Here is a 17,704-nt window from a genome sequence, read left to right as displayed (position 1 = left end):
ACATCTTAACTGTGTCAGGACTAGCCAGCGGGCTGATAGCCATGGGAAGACGAGGTACATCCTCCGGTTTTGACACTTGCATTGAGTGATTAACGCCGGCTGTATGAATGCAATCTGAAATGCAGTAATACAAATACTCTCAAAATTCATTGGAACTGTCATCAAATGGAGAGAAAGCTGCAGTTTCAGGTTGTAATTGTGACTGGAGTCAAATGACTACTGAGTCATGGTCATTCATTTGTTTTGTGAGTTCCAGCACATGAATGCAACAGCCACATAAACGGGCGTTATAGACATTTTGAATGCGATTTGTGCATGAGCTGAATTCATGGTCTAAAGTCAGTGGCGATGTGTTGTGGTAGGTGCCAGAGAGGGAAAATGGGGCAATGACTGCTGGTGGAAGAAACTGTCTTTGAGCTTGCTGTCTTTGGCCCGAATGCTTTGCAGTCTCCTCCCTGATGGCAGCATTCTTTTTTTCTTTTTTCACACATTGAAGGGATTTCTGAGTATTACTTTAATGGATTCTATCATTTAAGAACACTTATAGGTTAAATAGTCCAGAGAGACTGTTGTGCACGTTTTAATTCAGCATCACCAAAGAATTTTCCATAATTTTTAATCTAATCTTTTAGCATCTTAATTCATCTTCGTAATAAAACATGTTGATTTATTATGTTTGCAGCACCAAGTCTGCCTCACAGTTTTGAGGTTCTGGTTTTGAATCTCAGCTCCAGCCTTCCTGTATGACATTTTCTTGTTCTCGCCGTGGCTCTTGGGGGTGAATGTTCCATTGGCTTCCTCCCACATTCTGAAAAAAATACATTTTGGACGATTATATGTTTCCGGCGTTGTGGACACACTTTACGGAAGGCTTTTTTTCTTTTCTAGCATGACTCTGTCCCAGTACACAAAAGTTTAGTGAGAAACCCTAACTTGAACCCCATCAGACACCTTTACGATGAACTTGAACAGAGATTATTAGCCAGGTGGTCTCCTTGTTCAACAATGTTACTGATATCATTGCCGTCGATGTCGCAAATGTTCCGCATGAGTGGACAAAAATCCCCACGGGTTCACTCCCCACAGGCGCACTCTTGTAAAAGATTCATTTTTCCAGGTGAGTGGAATCAAACAGGGGACTAACTCCATATTTTCTCTCAGCTTCACTTCATTTGGTGTAGTATTGAGTTATAGCCTGACATCTTTTCCGCGGACATTACAACCGAGAGCACGAAACAAATTGATCTCTTGACTATTGTAGTTGTTTAATAGCCTTCCTGGGTCTGCTTGCCAGATGTTTGCCTTCTGGATGTGATCATAACTTTCGTCATGATAACTGCAACAACACTCACATTTTCACTTGCGGGGAAAAACACTCCCGTTACAACGTCGTTTAGCAACTTGTGTTTTCACTTTTCTTTGTCGGTTTTCATTGTCGTCGAGCTACGTTACGTGATGCAGGGAGAATGGAACCGGAACCCATGACCTCCTCAGTCATGCGTTGTTCACGGCAAAATAGAAACGTGTTTGTGACTTGATGTCGTTTACTTAGTATTTCGCTGCCCGATTTTGTGCACCGCTCTGTACGTCTGCGCTCCAGTAGATAAAATATTCAACAGTGCATCGGCTTCAGCCCGTCGAGCGCAGCTGTTTACATATGCGGCCGCCACACATTTGAGTCACAAAAGTCTTTTGTGTTTCGAGCGGGTACGTGCAGTACGACAAGAAAACCCAAGTATAACATTCTCAAAACCACAACTGTACTTGTTGGTATGCTTGTGGCGCTCGCTTGAGCTTTTAAAGCTAAAGATTCACAGAACGGCGGCAGCTGGTAAAGCGTTGGCCTCACAGTTCTGAGGTCCCGGCTTCGATCCTGGACCCCCCTATGTGGAGTTTGCATGTTCTCCCGGTGCTTGTGTGGGTTTTCTCCGGCCACTCCTGTTTCCTTCCACATCCCCAAAACATGCAATATGAATTAGACACTCTAAATTGCCCCTAGGTGTGATTGTGAGTGTGGCTGTTCGTCTGTATGTGCGCTGTGATTGGCTGGCAACTAGTTCAGGCCTCCTGCCCACTGACAACTGGGATAGGCTCCAGCACTCCCCGCGACCCTCGTGAGGATCAGCGGCAAAGAAAATGGATGGAAGGATGGACTGATTCGCACAATGCAATTTATTCACCACAGCTGATGGCTCACGCCACAACAATCAATGTTCTCATTATGTCGTTTCAAGGTTCATAAATATGTGACGCACTACTCCAAAATCCACTATATTTTCATGTTTCGGACGTCAATCAACTTACAAACTGTGCATGGACTTGTGTTCGGGACAAATGTACCCAATGTCTTGCCTTTTTTGTTGACGTTAATATTCGATCTAGCCTTCTTCCAATGATGTAAATAAATAACTGATATTATCTATCGCAAACAAAGCAGGTTCCATAAGTCACTTCCCAATTCAAAACTTGGGACAGAGTAATGCTTGTAGTACAAATATTGTTTTTGCAAAGTCCTAAAGCATTTGCTATTCCATTTTTTCCCCTCTCTGTTGTTTGCATATTTCACAATGAAGTGCACTCGCCTCTCGGCCTTAGGGAGGCAAAACAATTTCCTGCTATAAAACAATCTTGGCAGCCAATTACAATCAAGGAATATGAGGTTATGCATACCTGATTCTTGGTGGCTGCGTAGAATGGTCTGGTTTAGTATCTCATTATTATACCAAACCCCTCGCTGGAGAAAATGAGACAAAAGCCGGAATATTATTTTCGCAGGAGTCATTTTCATCATTCACGCTAGCTATCGAGGCAACGTGTAATTTACAGTATTGGAAGCAGCCAGATTTGGTCATGATTTAAATGCTCCGGCAAGCAGAACATCTGCATCACTTTCGGTCTGTGCCTTGTTGTTGGCAGGCTGACAGGCGAAAAATGTATACATACACCTGCCACCTGTTTGGATAAACAGGTTTGCGCTTGTCTAAATGCTTACGCTCTCGTTTTAGTCGAAAGCAGCAGGGTGAGCAATGTCATGCCAATACAAATGGGATTCGAGTCTCAGACTTCACTTGTCATACGCGGGAACACTGCCCAGCAGTCGTGAATCATATGGAAACAGTGAAAAATCATTTGGGATCCTGGTCACTTCACCTACAAAAAGTAGAAAAAAAAATGGAAATTAAAAAAAGAGATGCAGCTCCCTCAAATTGTTTACGCGTCTGAGCAAACACACAAAGGCCGTGAGGGCCCCCTTTGACCACTGTGAGCAACATCAGACGTACGCACTGTGGTCACATAAGTGTCATCCATTGAAGTTACATGGCTCTTAAAAGGTTCAGATTACATTCCCATCGTGAGAACATTTTTAAGAACAATTTTGTGTTTTTGCAAACTTACACTGAAAATGTAAAAAAATACATTCCGATACAAATACATACCAAGCCAACTATTAACTATAAATTTGAAATGTCGTTTCCAACTTTTTTCTTTTTTTTTTTTTTACCCACAATGGTATCCCCGTCTGTTTTTCTTGGTGTAAAACTGAATTATTGCCTGCAGAATATCTTTCGCAATTCATGTTGAAAGCTGAATGACGCTCCAAAACAGTTTTAGGATTAATGTTATGTTGCCTCATATATTTAAAATACAGAGTTAGCTTTTTTGTGCACTGTATCGTCTGTGTTTTCATCCTCGATCAGGCTGTGCTAAGGTTCAATTTTAACATGATACACCATCTCATCCTGTACTTTCTACTTTGGCTTCAGACCAGACGTTTTTTTACTCAAAAAAAGAGAAAATCTTGTCCATTTTCACCACTTTTTCTTTAATTATTCACATACCCCAGTGTTTGTAATTATGAGTGTACCCCTTTAAAATGAAGGGCGGCGGTGTCCGGTAAACAAGGAAGTAGCGTGTGCGGCCCGGTGTGGCCGACCAGCTGCTCCTTGTGAGAGTGTGCTGCCATGTTTAACAAAAAAAAAAAAAAAAAAGACATCAGCCTGTAGTTCACTGCCCTGGATCTGTTTTCCTCAGTGCTTAGAGTGCGCGACAAGTGCGCAAATGATCTCTAGTTGTGGTGTCATTTTCTTCTGGAAAAACTTTTCATCCAGAGGAACGATTCATGCTATCCGTCATTGTCAAATCAGAGGCCCTGGTTTGCAAGTGTGTGTTTTAGTGTGTCTTAATGCTTTTTGTCCATATAATGTGAATCTAAGGTCACTACAAATTAGGGTTTGGCTGACAAAAGAAATAGAGTGAGCCGGCTAAATCGACTTGAAAAATACTGGAGGAAGACGAAACATTTCTGCCTTGTAAATTTTATATTTAAATGTTTAATTGTATATGACGTCCGAGAACCTTTGGTGTGTCATACCCAAGAAACTTGCACACACACGCTGATTCAAGACAGATAGTATTTTGTCCTTCCAGGTTTCCAGTCAAATTCATTTACTTTTTGGTGTGTGTGTGTGTGTGGTGGGGGGGCGGCACGATCACTGATAACTTTCACATGTGAAACATGGCTCCATTCCAGATATATTCATGTGATTACCGCAATGTAGCCTTGGCTCAGTAAGGGCTACTGCACAGATTCAACATGTCACAATAAAAATGATAGTTTCCGAACAATTACAAGTAAAGGTAATTACATATATTCATGGGAAAAATCTAATGTACCCTGTGGATCATTATATATGTATACATTGAGAAAAATAATAAAACAGATTGTAACCGTTAATTGGGCATCGCTCCCGGATGTTTACTCATCAGCCTCCAGAAGATTCCGTGAAGTCAAAGATGTGAGCTGCTGAATAACAACAGGTATAAACACAGAAGGAATGGAAAGTAACGTCTGCGTAGGAGGTCGAGTCTGGAAATGTGGGTGGCTTCTCCCGCTCCCATCTCGCCAGCCCTCTCTTTGCATTCCCTCTCCATCACAAGGCCGTAATCACTCCCATCTCTGCCAGGGCTCCTGTAACACCCCCCGCCACACAAACCGCAACCTCCACACCTTCCCTTCACTCCCGACCTCATTACCCACAAAGACTTTTAGCTCTCTCTCGTTTTCACGCCACTGCACCAAGCCATCTGCGTTTCACGTTTTTAAGCTCTGGCATTTAAACTTCGTTTCTTCAAGAGTCAGGCTACACCAAAATATACCGTAATTCCCGGCCTACAGAGTGCACCTGGTTACAAGCCTCACCGAGTACATTTGTAAAGGAAATACCATTTGGTACATACATACATACGCCACAGCTGTGTAAAAGCCGCAAGTGCCCACATTGAAACTCACATTCAAACACAAGATATTTACAAAGATGGTACACAGAAAGGCTTTAATGCTAGTGCTAACACTAACGCTGCTCTCGCGCTAATGCTAACAGGGCCGGTTGAAATAAAACTTACAGGTAAATATCACTGAGACACGCCAGTAACACAGCAGCGACACGCAACCACACCACTAACACTAGCACAGCGCTAACGGCGCCGGTAAAAGTCACTTCCTCGGCACATATATTCCACCGGTCTCATTCTTACCTTTTCCGCTCGAGTGCCCCTTTGCGGCCGTTAGAAAAAAAAAAATGCACAAATTAGCCGCATAAACCGCAGGGTTGAAAGCGTGTGAAAAAAGTTGCGGCTTGTAGGCCGGAAATTACGGTAGTTCAAATGTTAAAAAAAGAAAAATCTCTTTAGCAAAAATATACTGTTGTTTGTGTCGTCATTAATTTAGTCTCCACGCTTCCCACTTTTAATTGCCCTTGTCCTAATTCCGTTCACGAGCAAAATGGCGAGCCTATTTCAAGTGCTTGTGAATGACAGAAACAAATTTTTCTTATGAAGTGATGTCAAGGAAGCTATATAATTGAAACCATGCCCTTGTTAAGATATGATTGACAGGCCACGTAAGGGCCGCCCTCGTTCAATAGCATACTTAGTGTAATGGTTTCTGCAACACTTCAACTCATTCCCTCCAGTTCTCTGTGATTGTGAGCCATTCAGCGCCAGAAGCATCTCGTTATTATCTTCATTGTGAGCGAGACACTTAAAGCGACGATTACAAGCGTACACTTTGTGCTACACAATGGGCCAGGAAGCAATTCGCTGTCAGTGGTCGTACTTGCATAGTCTTCCTTTAGACCGATGTAGGGCATGTCATTTTTTTTCCCTTTTTTTACACATTGATAGATTTCCAAGTATTATCAGTCCAGTTTAATGGATTCTATCATTTAAGAACACTTAGAGATTAAATAGTCCAGAGAGACTGATGTGCACGTTTTAATTCAGCATCACCAAAGAATTTCCGTCGTTTTTATCTAATCTTTCAGCATCTTAATTCATCATCGTAAATTGCCCAAAACTTTAAAGTTGCAGCATACTGTACGTGTTACCACATTGGTTCTTAAAGTTTCCTATAACAGCCAAATACCGTAATTCCCGGCCTACAAAGCGCACCAGTACATTTGTAAAGGAAATACTATTTGGTACATACATACAGCTGCTGCAGCTGTGTAAAACCCGCAAGTTCCCACATTGAAACCCACATTGAAACACGAGATATTTACAAAGAAAGATGGTACAGAGAGGGTTTAATGGTAATGCTAGCGCCACGCTAACGGTAGCAGCGCGCTAACAAGCCGGTTAAAAAAAACATATCCGTAAAAATCACTGAGACAAGGCAGTAACACACAAGGGTGACACTAACAGGGCCGGACTGGTAAAAGTCACTTCCTCGGCACATATATTCCATCTGTCTTACTCACAGCGCTAACAGTGCCAAATATATTTAAAAAAAAAATCATACCAGTAAAAATCACTGAGACACGGAAGTAACACAGTAGCAACACGCTACCACAGCGCTGACGCTAGCGCAGCGCCAACAGGGCCGGTTAAATACAGTAAAAGTGGGAAGCGTGGAAGTGGAAAAATGTCGCGGCTGGTAGGCCGGAAATTATGGCGACACTTCTGCCACAGGTATTTACACAATCACAGCTAAACTAAGATGTTTAGTCTGTCACTGAATTATGAAAAAGAGGAAATCCCCCGCACCATCCACTATGTCACTAACAAAGTATTCACTCTCTTTGTCAAACACACACACACACACACACACAAAATGGATAGTCATTATTTAGGCAGACAGAGGTAGATTTATACCCGAAGCTCTTTCCATAATTGAACAGTTCTTGTCTCTGTTTCCGCCTTAGGCTGCTTCGTCAGCAGCTTTAGAATGAGGCCTGAGGCTGTGTGTGCGTGTGTATGTGGCTGTGTGGTTGTGAAGACCCCAAAATATTTTTCTCAAGTTGCAGGACTTCTGTAACAGATTGTTGTTCATTGGGCTCCACTCACAGGATGATTGTTTGCATCCGAAAGAGAAATAACCAAAGGCGTCAACAATTGAAGAAATTTGAATAACACAGTTGGTTGGATCATATTAACATCAGCATCCCGATTGGTGAGAAAATAAGCGATGGAAACCCGATTGGGATTCAGGAACAAAATCAAACCAATGCAATGGCGCTCGAGAGTACAGTTGACAAACGCTGTGTGTGGTCATTAATTTGGAAGATGACGCTGAGCGACTTGAATGGTTCCTCCACTTTCATGTCTCCATGTCGGTCTGCCCTTCCCGACGTGCACTTCCTCTTTGGCCTCCTCACGGGGGGCTAATTACAGAGCTTAAAGGGCACCAAATTAAAAGAGTTTAATGTCACCTGCCGGGAGCTATTTATCCTGTGTTAATATCTGATTCGCTGTGTGACGGTGTATGTGTCACATGTGTGTATTTAAATTTTATTTAAAAATCATTCCATGGTTGCTGCAATCTATAAACCACAAGGTAAATTCGTATCAGATGACGTCTTGATGTTGCTGTTCAGTTCATCTCAATCAATGAAATTAGAGCAATAAACTTTGTATCAGCAACAATTCTAATAACCGATCAACGGACAAAATGAAGTATATCACCCATTGAAAGTATTATTATTGGGCCTGTCATTGGACTGGTAAATTATTAGGGTCAATTTAGAGTGTCCAATGAATGTTGCATGTTTTTGGGATGTGGGACGAAACCGGAGTGCTCGGAGGAAACCCACGCAGGCACGGGGAGAACACGCAAACTCCACACAGGCGGGGCTGGGATCGAACCCAGGTCCTCAGAACTGTGAGGCCAACATTTTCCAGCCCATCCACTTATTTAAAAAAAACTATATATATTTTTTTTATTTATTTTAAATGCATGCTATAGTGACCTCTCCTGATTTTAGGATAGTATAACTAAAATAAAAGCCCCGTTTTAAGTGCCTTACTCACTACAGCTTTTTCAAATGTTAGAGACGCCACAAGTGACCACCAAAAAAAAAAAAAAAAATCACAAAGCATATCTTTATAGGCTTTATAGTGTGTGTGAACAAATATACTTTGGGGTGGACACAACTAGTCAACAAATCAACTTTACCACTGTACGATGACGTCTTCTCGTTCCTGAACTCAACTCAGTGTAGCGATGCATACAGCAGATAAATGGTCATACCCAACAAGTTTATTGTTATGAAGATTATACATGTAACTACGGTTTTTGACCATCACGTAAACAAATCATTTGTTGTGGAACGTCTCAGTAAAAAAAAACAAGTCAATCCGCAAGGCTCTGACATATTGCATCAGACAGCAGCAGACAGCAATTTAGACACTCTGGCTGTTTAAAAAAAAAAAAAAAAAAAAAGTATGAATGATACATACAGACTACATTCAGTATACATCAGGAGGCAAGAAAGAAAGAAGTAGTTTACACTTAAATCCGCGTGTGTTGTGTCCGCTGGTGCGGCTTTTGCAACCCCAATAAAAAAAAAATTAAAAATGGTGAGTGAAAGACACAAGATAAGAGACAGCACTTTCCTGGAAATAACTCGGTGAAAGGAAGCAGATAAACATATGTCGACACTTACAGTGGCGTGTAGGCGGCGCAGGTTAAACATTGGGCGGCTGTTTAAAGAAGGAACTCTGCAAAAGTGGTTATCACGGCCAGAACGCCGTTCACTGACAAAGTTGATGTGCCTGGTGTTTGCGCCGCTCGGATTTATCATACAGTCGCTGACACCAAGGTCGCTGTGAGTGCACCATCGATCACGTTGTGTGTGCGTGTCCGCTACAGTGAAGAGCGCAGCAATAAAATCTCTGTCAAGCCTAACCGACACATTTTCCTTGCACGCACTTCAGATTAAACATCATTACATCAAATAAACTCGTAGTGGTGGCGCTCACTGGTAAATATTATTTGTTAATGTACGTTTCCACTGTCCTTGTTTGCAGAAACAACCACCGTGCCTGACACAGCAACGCCCACCCTGCCCAAGTTGGAAAAGTCCACTGCGGCAATGAGACCTGGTAAATATACACATACACATGCACACGTTTGGGGCACACACACACCAGCACGTTTGGCACTGCTCTTAAGGTCAATCTGCTGATGTCACTGTGCCCCGGCGGGGGGTTCGGACTTTGAAGTCCGCTGGAATCAAAAGTCCCCAATGAAGCTCCGCGTGAGTGAAAATGGGATGTCGCGGCCACCAGACCTCACATCCTCCCTCTCTCACACCGTCACACACACAGACCTCTGATGAATATGACAAGGAGAGGCTTCTGTCTGGCAAGTTATCTTACTGGATAATGTTGGAGCATGTAAAAGTACTGTAATATTACATTTTATTTGATTCCCATCGTCGTCTTCTTTCTGTCCCCGTTTCAATGAAATATTCATACTTGTCCCAGTTTATTGAAAGGATATCATGTGCTCTTAAAGCCAAAGTGTCATGCCTATAAACATTCTAAAATAGATATTGTCATCAAAAACACATATAACATTATTCACTTCAATGTCTATACGAAAAAATAAATATGAGCGGAGAGCACGTCATCCATGCGCGAAGTTGAGGAACTGTCATTCAACATCCAAGTGGTCGCCATATTGGCTGCATTTACTGTTCGTGACGTCATCCCGGACATTCGCCATTGAAAACACGCTGTGGCTCCTACTGTGGGACACGCCCCTTTAGACACGGAAGCTCTTTTCAAAGAAGAGAATATCTCACAACCGAGTGAAGTGACCGGGGCAATATTACCCTATCGTTTCGAGCCATATTTAGATGATATGTGGATCACACCCAAACCAGTCCCCCAATCCACCTCCGTGTGGCAGTGAGAAAAACAACGCCGCCCGCGAGCGACGACGCGGCCAAACCGCCTCCCCGTCCGATCCACCGCGGCCTGGCGCTTTAACGAGCCACCCCGGCCGAAGGTAAAACTAGTATAAACATACGAGACCGCTTGAGTGTGCTACTGCCCATTAAATCACTTGCTGCTTGTTCTCGAAAACAAATTCCTCGAGAGGATTTACATAGCGGGAGTTACAAAAAAAACATATACGTCAAAATCATGTTTTGTGGTGAAAAAACAGCTGGGTCCATACCAGCTGTCGTTTTTTCATTAATAACACACTAAAACTTATGCATTGGACCTTTAAGAGTGTTGAATATTTATGAAACGGGGTCATTTTTATACCATCCATTTGTTTTCTCCACGGCTTATCCTGACCAATGTCTTGGGGAGCCGCAGCCATTCCCAGGTGAGCGGGCGAAACGGGGACAACACTCCAGGCTGGTCGCCAGTCTATCACAGGGCGCACACCGTCGAGACTGACAACCATTCGCAGTGTCACAACGTGGTAGTTGAACCTGCGCTCCTTGCATGGAATTGAGGCGACTCAACTTCCATCCATCTTCTACCGCTTCTTTGGATCGGGTCGCGTGGGAAGTAGCCTCAGGAGGGATACCGAGACTTCCCTTTCCCCAGCCACTTCTTCCATCTCTTCCGGAGGGATCCCGAGGCGTTCCCAGGCCAGCCGAGAGACATAGCCTGTCCAGCATGCCCTGGGTCGTCCCCGGGGTCTCTTTCCAGTGGGACATGCCCGGAACACCTCACCACACCTGTCCACGAGGCATCCGAATCAGATGCCCCAGCCACCTCATCTGGCTCCTTTCAACGCGGAGGAGCAGCGGCTCAACACTGAGCCCATCCCGGATGACCGAGCTTCTCACCCTATCTCTAAGGGAGAGCCCGGACACCCTGCGGAGGAAACTCATTTCGACCGCTTTTATCCGGGATCTTGTTCTTTCGATTCAAATTAGTTGACATTTTATACTTGATTCCAGTTGGTAATATTTGGTGATTGTCTTTATTATGTACTTTTGTTCCTCAGCCGAAAAAAAGGTGGTCAGACGTTAGGAGACGCAATCCCCGTTTGGAACATACGCTTCACTTACCAAATACGGATTTCCTGCCAGCTACGGCGCAATTTAGCAAAGCCAGCTGTCAGAAAAGAAAGAAAACAAAGACAACATGGACTGTAATGGGAGTCGAAATTGGCATGGAGTGGTGTAAAAGCAGAATTTCTGTAAAAAGAAAATCAAAGTTCAGCACACGTCTGTGTTGTTGTCTCTGTTGCAGCCACCACGCCGTCACTGTGGGCCGTATGTGACTTTGAAATGAGCCTGTGCGGCTGGTCTGCGGATCCCCAGTCCGGTGTCAGCTGGTCCTTGCACACGGCCGGGAACAGCGCTGCCGGTCATGGCCCACATGAAACCAGGTTGGACCTGAAACTGGGATCAGAGAGTGAGTACCTACTGTACATGTGTGACATATGTTTACTCAGAAAGTTCACTCGGGATATTTGAAATGAATATGAAAGTGGGAACTGCATTGACAATAATCCAGAATTTTTATGGCTATTCTTTATCATCTATATATTGTCTTGCTGAAATGAACTTGTTCTACGTCCTCCGGCCACTGACCAAGGACAAGTCCGTCTTGTGTTACCGCAATTACGTGTGGTGGAGCCTGAGCCTTGCTAGTAAGTAGCGTGGCATCAAAAATCATTTGGACTTGTGGGCTTATAAATGGACAACTATTTTTTTTTTGCATTGTTCGCTGCAATTGAACATATGAACATAATTCTTCTCATGTTTTCTATTTCTTAATGGAATTTTCCCTTCCTTCTCGCATTCAGACCAACGGAGTGTTGCCACTTCAAATGCTGAAATAATTTGCTCGTGCCACTCGAAGTGGTTTCAACTGCCTGAAAATATAAACTACTGTGCTGTGGACTGTTTTTGCTCATTGTCTGGCACTATAAATTATATTTAATTCCAAATGACCGATAATAAATTGTGCATATTGAGAGAAGTAAAGTGAGTGAAGTGGCCGTCAGCAATCCTGAGCCAGAATCTCCATAGATGAATCGCTCGGAACTTAATTTTCGTGACATTTTTGTTCGGTGTAATATGTGTCTGAATCGGCTCAACAGAGTACCAGGTACCAAAGATCTACGCAGTCATTTATTTACCGTAATTTCTGGCCTATAACCCGCGACTTTTTTCACACGCTTTCAACCCTGCGGTTTGCGCAGTGATGCGGCTAATTTGTACATTTTTTCCTAACGATCGCAAAGGGGCACTCGATAAGAGTGAGACCGGTGGACTATGTGTGCTGAGGAAGTGACTTTTACCTGTCTGGTGTGACGGTCTGAGTGCTCCCCCGTGGTAAAAAGTCTTCTTATGATCAATGCGCATGCGTTACTAACAGGGGAACTCTGGGAAATCTCCCGCTCTCATAGTTCCCCTTCTTCTACGTAGAGGGAGCTAACGTACGTTACAACCTCACCCTAACCTAACCTTAAAACAAAAGTTGATAAAAAAGATATACACATAGATGTACGTTTGCTGTGTTCGTCTTTCTGAGATGTCCATAGCGGTGACAAGTTGTCGAATGGCACACGTTGAAGCATCGATGGGGATGTTTCAGACTGGCCGGAAGTTTACAAAATATACGCGCATGTACATTACTCACAAAGGGACTTTGCCGCGCCGGGAGCGCTCAGACCGTCACATCGACCCTGTTAGCGCTGCGCTAACGTGTTAGTGCCGTGTCTCAGTGATTTTTACTGGTATGTTTTTTTTAACCGGCCCCGTTAGCGTGGTGCTAGCGTTAGCACGGTGGCCCTAGCGTTAAACTCTCTGTGTACCGTCTTTCTTTGTAAATATCTCGTGTTTCAATCTGGGCACTTGCGGCTTCTACACAGCTGCGGCCGATGTATGTACCAAATGGTATTTCCTCTACAAATGTACTGGGTGAGGCTTATAACCAGGTGCGCTCTGTAGGCCGGAAATTACATTACATGAGTCGTTTATTTTGAGGATACTAGCGCATCATCAGTTCATTCATTCACCCCCTTCACGTCCATTAGCGTTATGGCGCCTTCTCGCCGACTTTTCCCGTTTCTGTCACTGGTGCTTTTCTCACGTGTTCATTTTAAATGGAGAGAGCCCGAGGTAGTCCTGCACTGTTTTATCAACCACACGCTCGCCGCATCAACCCACCCTCCGATCCACACACTGGTGAGCGCTACTGTACTCAACGCGCAGACCGCAGCGGTCAGATAAATCAGATGATGGCTCTGACAGAAGTGCAAGCCTTAGCTCTCCAGCTCTCCCCGAGGCTCCTCGCAGACACAAACACACGCATTTAACCACCCAAGGTGGGTCGGCCCACATATGGAGCACTCAAGAGCCCCCTCCCACGCGCAGCCATGACCTTGCCGTATATTGAGCCTTTCTGTTTGTGAATCAAAGCCAAACACTTTAAGGTTGACTGCACAGCTCCTTCGCGGTTAGACCGGCTTTCACGTTTGTGTGCGGGTTTGTGCTCGAGCCTTTCCGAGCGTGCGAGTTTATGAGAAAGTAAATTTGGCTGTAATAGAGGAGGGGGAGAAAGTTCCCTGTTCGACAGCAACATGACATTAAGTCTTGTTCTACAGCCACATGTGCGAGGCACCCTGTCAGCAAGCTGTCTCCCTATGCAGATCAAAACCCCGGCGCTTGTCACTGAAAGCTATTTTAGCGGCTTTAAAAGCGGGGGGAAAAAAAAACCCGACCTGAACAGAACAGAGCTCAAGAAAGGATCCTTTTGATCTCAGATAGGCCATGACTGAATTTTATACCCCGGTGAGATTTTCAGAGAAAGAAACTCTCCACGGTAGACATGCCTGTAATTGAAAAGCGAAAGAAAAGGAGTTTATAAAAGCGGCAACAAAAAAAAAAGAGCCACTGACGAGGATATCAATTTGAAACACCTAAACCATTTGCTTTGAATTGCTTTCGGTCCAATAGGTGTCAGCTCTCTGTGGGAGTCTTATCTCGCATTTTCAGACCTGAACATTATTTTGCCCTGTAATTGTGTCGCCACGTATTAATTATAGCAAAGTTCGGACGAGCGACTCAAAGTCTGATTACTCCCGTCTGCCTGCCCGTGGACGTGGTGACCTTCACGCGGATTAAAAAAATGTAACGTCGACGTAATGTGTCGAATGAAGTGAAGTGCTCGAGTGCGGCGTAAGTGGATGTGACCCGTGCGCACTTATTTCATCATTTAAAAAAAAAAAAAAAGGACAGGGTGTTTCCCCATAAAAATGGAAATGGTATTAGGAATATCTGAATGTCTTGGGGAAACACTTTTTAATTGGACTGCTGAAATAAATGAACTTGTAGACGCACCTGTAATGCAGTCGACATAAAAATCTGGACAGCCCCACTCAAATGCCAAGTTTATGTGATAATAAAAGAAGCAATTATTATGTGCAACTCATTTGAAAGAAAAACTTGGAAGTAAGTGAGAAATAAAAATCAACAACTGCGATAATGTGGTTACACAAGTTTGCACACCCTCTGATAACGAGGTCAACTGCTCCAGTGGTATTGTTGTTGTTTTTTTGTCTGTTTGTTTTGTAATGACTGATACCCTTGAATAAATAAAAGCCTCATCGAACATCTGAACTTTATTTGGGGTTCATCACAGGCACGTTAAATGGAGGCAGGTGTGAGCTGATTCCCATTTTACCCCGGTTTCAAAACTGTGGACATACGTGTGCAACCACATTAATAGTTTTGCTTTCCTCTTTGAAAGGCGGTATTTCCTTTCAACTACACATTAACGGAAGGAAAAACTTTTGGAACACGGGGGTGTGTACACTTTTCATACTCACGCTATCTCGCCGCAGTCAACAATGGGCAGGTCACCCGTGCCCAAATCCAGCACCCACTAATCATCAGAAATACAAACAAGGTGCTTAACATTTCAGTCATACATGACAACTGACAGTTGTACGCGTAAAAATAAGCGGCACAACTACAAATGATGCGAACACGCGCACTCACGTGATCACGAATACGCTCCCTGCGAGCGTCTCCGCCCAGCTCGCCCGTGGAGACTTGTTAATTAATTCTCTTCCTTTGTATGCTGGCCAAGATCAAAAGCAGGGAGAAGGGCGGGGGGTGAAAAAAGCTACTTTTTTTTCTCTCCTAAATGTACGTACTTAATGAGCAACTGTAATTTAGGTCCCCTTTTTAATGCCTCCAAGTCGAGAAACGGAGTTAACTCAGCCCAAATACATAATTCATTAGCTGTGTTATGTTGCTGTCTGAGCAGATTACATGGATAGATAGATAGATAGATAGATAGATAGATAGATAGATAGATAGATAGATAGATAGATAGATAGATAGATAGATAGATAGATAGATAGATAGATAGATAGATAGATAGATAGATAGATAGATAGTAGATAGATAGATAGATAGATGGATGGATGGATGATGGATGGATGGATGGATGGATGGATGGATGGATGATGGATGGATAGATAGATAGATAGATAGATAGATAGATAGATAGATAGATAGATAGATAGATAGATAGATAGATGGGTGGGTTTGTGGGTAGATGGACGGATGCACGGACAGATAGACAGATGGGTGGGTTTGTGGGTGGATAGATAGATAGATAGATAGATAGATAGATAGATAGATAGATAGATAGATAGATAGATAGATGAGTGGGTTTGTGGGTGAATGGATGGATAGAGAGAGTGTGTGTGTGTGTGTGTGTGTGTGGTGTGTGTGTGTGTGTGTGTGTGTGTGTGTGTGTGCGCGCGCGCGTGTGCGGCCATGGCCATTAGCGGCGATGATGAAACGGCGGTTTCATTTGTGGCTTCGCCTCAGACCGCAGAAGGATGGCGGTAATGCCCTCCGCTCCAAGTAACCACTTTCAGCCACGGTACAGTCGCTCGGGCCTCTTTTCCGTCTGTAAAATTAATTGCTTGGAGCGGTTCTGTATAATGATCTGCGTGCATATTTTCGATCCCCATTTGGCGTTTTCTTGAATTAAAAGAAAGCGTCCGTGTATCTTGTATCTGAAAAAATAACACAGCACTGGTCTTTTTCTCATGCTGCAGACTTCTCGGGGAACTACCTGCACCTGGACGCGGGGCCCCACACCCAGCGCAAGCGCGCCAGGCTCCTGAGCCCGGAGGTGGCCCCCGAGCAAGGCCCGCTCTGCCTGCTCTTTTACTACCAGCTTCAGGGGGAGGCGCTGGGGAGCCTGCGGGTCCTGCTCAGGGACAGCGAGCAGGAGGAGACGCTGCTGTGGTCTCTGAAAGGAGATCAGGGGCCTCACTGGAGGGAGGGCCGCACCATTTTGCCCCAAAGCCCCAAAGAATATCAGGTGGGGGCGGCGTCGGTCATATTCCAACTAAAGCGACAGCTGAGAGAAGGGACTCACTTTCTATTTTGACAAAGAAAAACTCGGAAGTCAGTGAGAAGTAAAATGATGGGTGGGCAGATAGACGGACGGATGGATGGATGGATGGATGGATGGATGGATGGATGGATAGATAGATAGATAGATAGATAGATAGATAGATAGATAGATAGATAGATAGATAGATAGATAGATAGATAGATAGATAGATAGATAGATAGATAGATAGATAGATAGATAGATAGATAGATAGATAGATAGATGGTTAGCTCCCTCTATGTAGACTCTTTTCTCACACCAACAATAACAAAAATATTATTACAAGTATTCTAATGTCCATCCTTGTTTTTTGGGATGCAGTTTCCCGTGTGTACAGCATCCGTTCAGAACTCGAGATTCACGCAGAACAAACACAATTGATGGTGTTGGTTCTGTGGTGCAGGTGGTGTTCGAAGGTTTTTTCGAGTATCCGACCAGAGGCCACATCAGAATCGACAACATCCACATGAGCAACACGGTCAACCTGGAGCAGTGCACACGTAAGTCGTCGAAACTTTCTCGCGTTCACGGACTTTTCTCCATCTCCCACTAATAAGTTCTCCTCTCCCAGCCGAGAGTGAGCGCGAGCAAGTCGGAACGAGGGGAAACTCATTATTTTATTTTGCATTTACCGGCATTAAGAAGGCAAAATAAAAATGAAAGTAGGCCACAAACTGCCATTGGGCACGATTCTGATTTATCTTTTATTACACATCTCTCTCTCCTTTAGTTTTTCTCCGGCATCATTGCACCCTGTAATTTTTTGATTCCCCTCCTTTCTTCTCCTGGTTTCTCTCATGTTTCCTTTCCGCTCCGTCTGGGTCATCAACAGGCCTTCAAACGACAAATGAAGGAACGCCTGCAAGCAATGTTTTGAGAGAGAGAGAGAGAGAGAGAGAGACAGATGTGTGTGTGTGTGTGTGTGTGTGTGTGTGAGATGCTCTGACACACGAACTGTTAAAAAATGTAGTTATAACTAGTTAGTTAGTTTGAAATGTCTGACAAAGTTGAGTTATTCATTTTC

At 43.8% G+C, this 17,704-nt stretch overlaps 1 protein-coding gene and 1 long non-coding RNA gene across 3 annotated transcripts in view; one reads left to right on the top strand and one right to left on the bottom strand.

Moving 5' to 3' along the window:
* The window catches only part of LOC133512594 (neuropilin-2-like), a 111,053-nt gene that overhangs the window by 76,040 nt on the left and 17,309 nt on the right, over window positions 1–17,704 (top strand). For both annotated transcript variants that reach the window (XM_061842375.1, XM_061842376.1), the window contains exons 12-15: window positions 9,307–9,381; window positions 11,500–11,664; window positions 16,337–16,605; window positions 17,084–17,180. In XM_061842375.1, the coding sequence (XP_061698359.1) occupies window positions 9,307–9,381; window positions 11,500–11,664; window positions 16,337–16,605; window positions 17,084–17,180 (606 nt within the window). The remainder of the gene's footprint in view (window positions 1–9,306; window positions 9,382–11,499; window positions 11,665–16,336; window positions 16,606–17,083; window positions 17,181–17,704) is intronic.
* LOC133512596 (uncharacterized) lies at window positions 581–11,531 on the bottom strand. Its single transcript, XR_009798217.1, has 4 exons — window positions 11,475–11,531; window positions 11,316–11,361; window positions 2,671–2,734; window positions 581–808 (listed from the first exon to the last, which is right to left on the bottom strand). It is a non-coding gene; the product is annotated as an uncharacterized LOC133512596 (long non-coding RNA).

This window comes from Syngnathoides biaculeatus, chromosome 14 (genome assembly GCF_019802595.1).
Source record: "Syngnathoides biaculeatus isolate LvHL_M chromosome 14, ASM1980259v1, whole genome shotgun sequence".
NCBI lineage: Eukaryota > Metazoa > Chordata > Actinopteri > Syngnathiformes > Syngnathidae > Syngnathoides > Syngnathoides biaculeatus.
The sequence above is the reverse complement of the archived record's forward strand: the minus strand, read 5'-3'. Positions and strand labels throughout refer to the sequence as shown.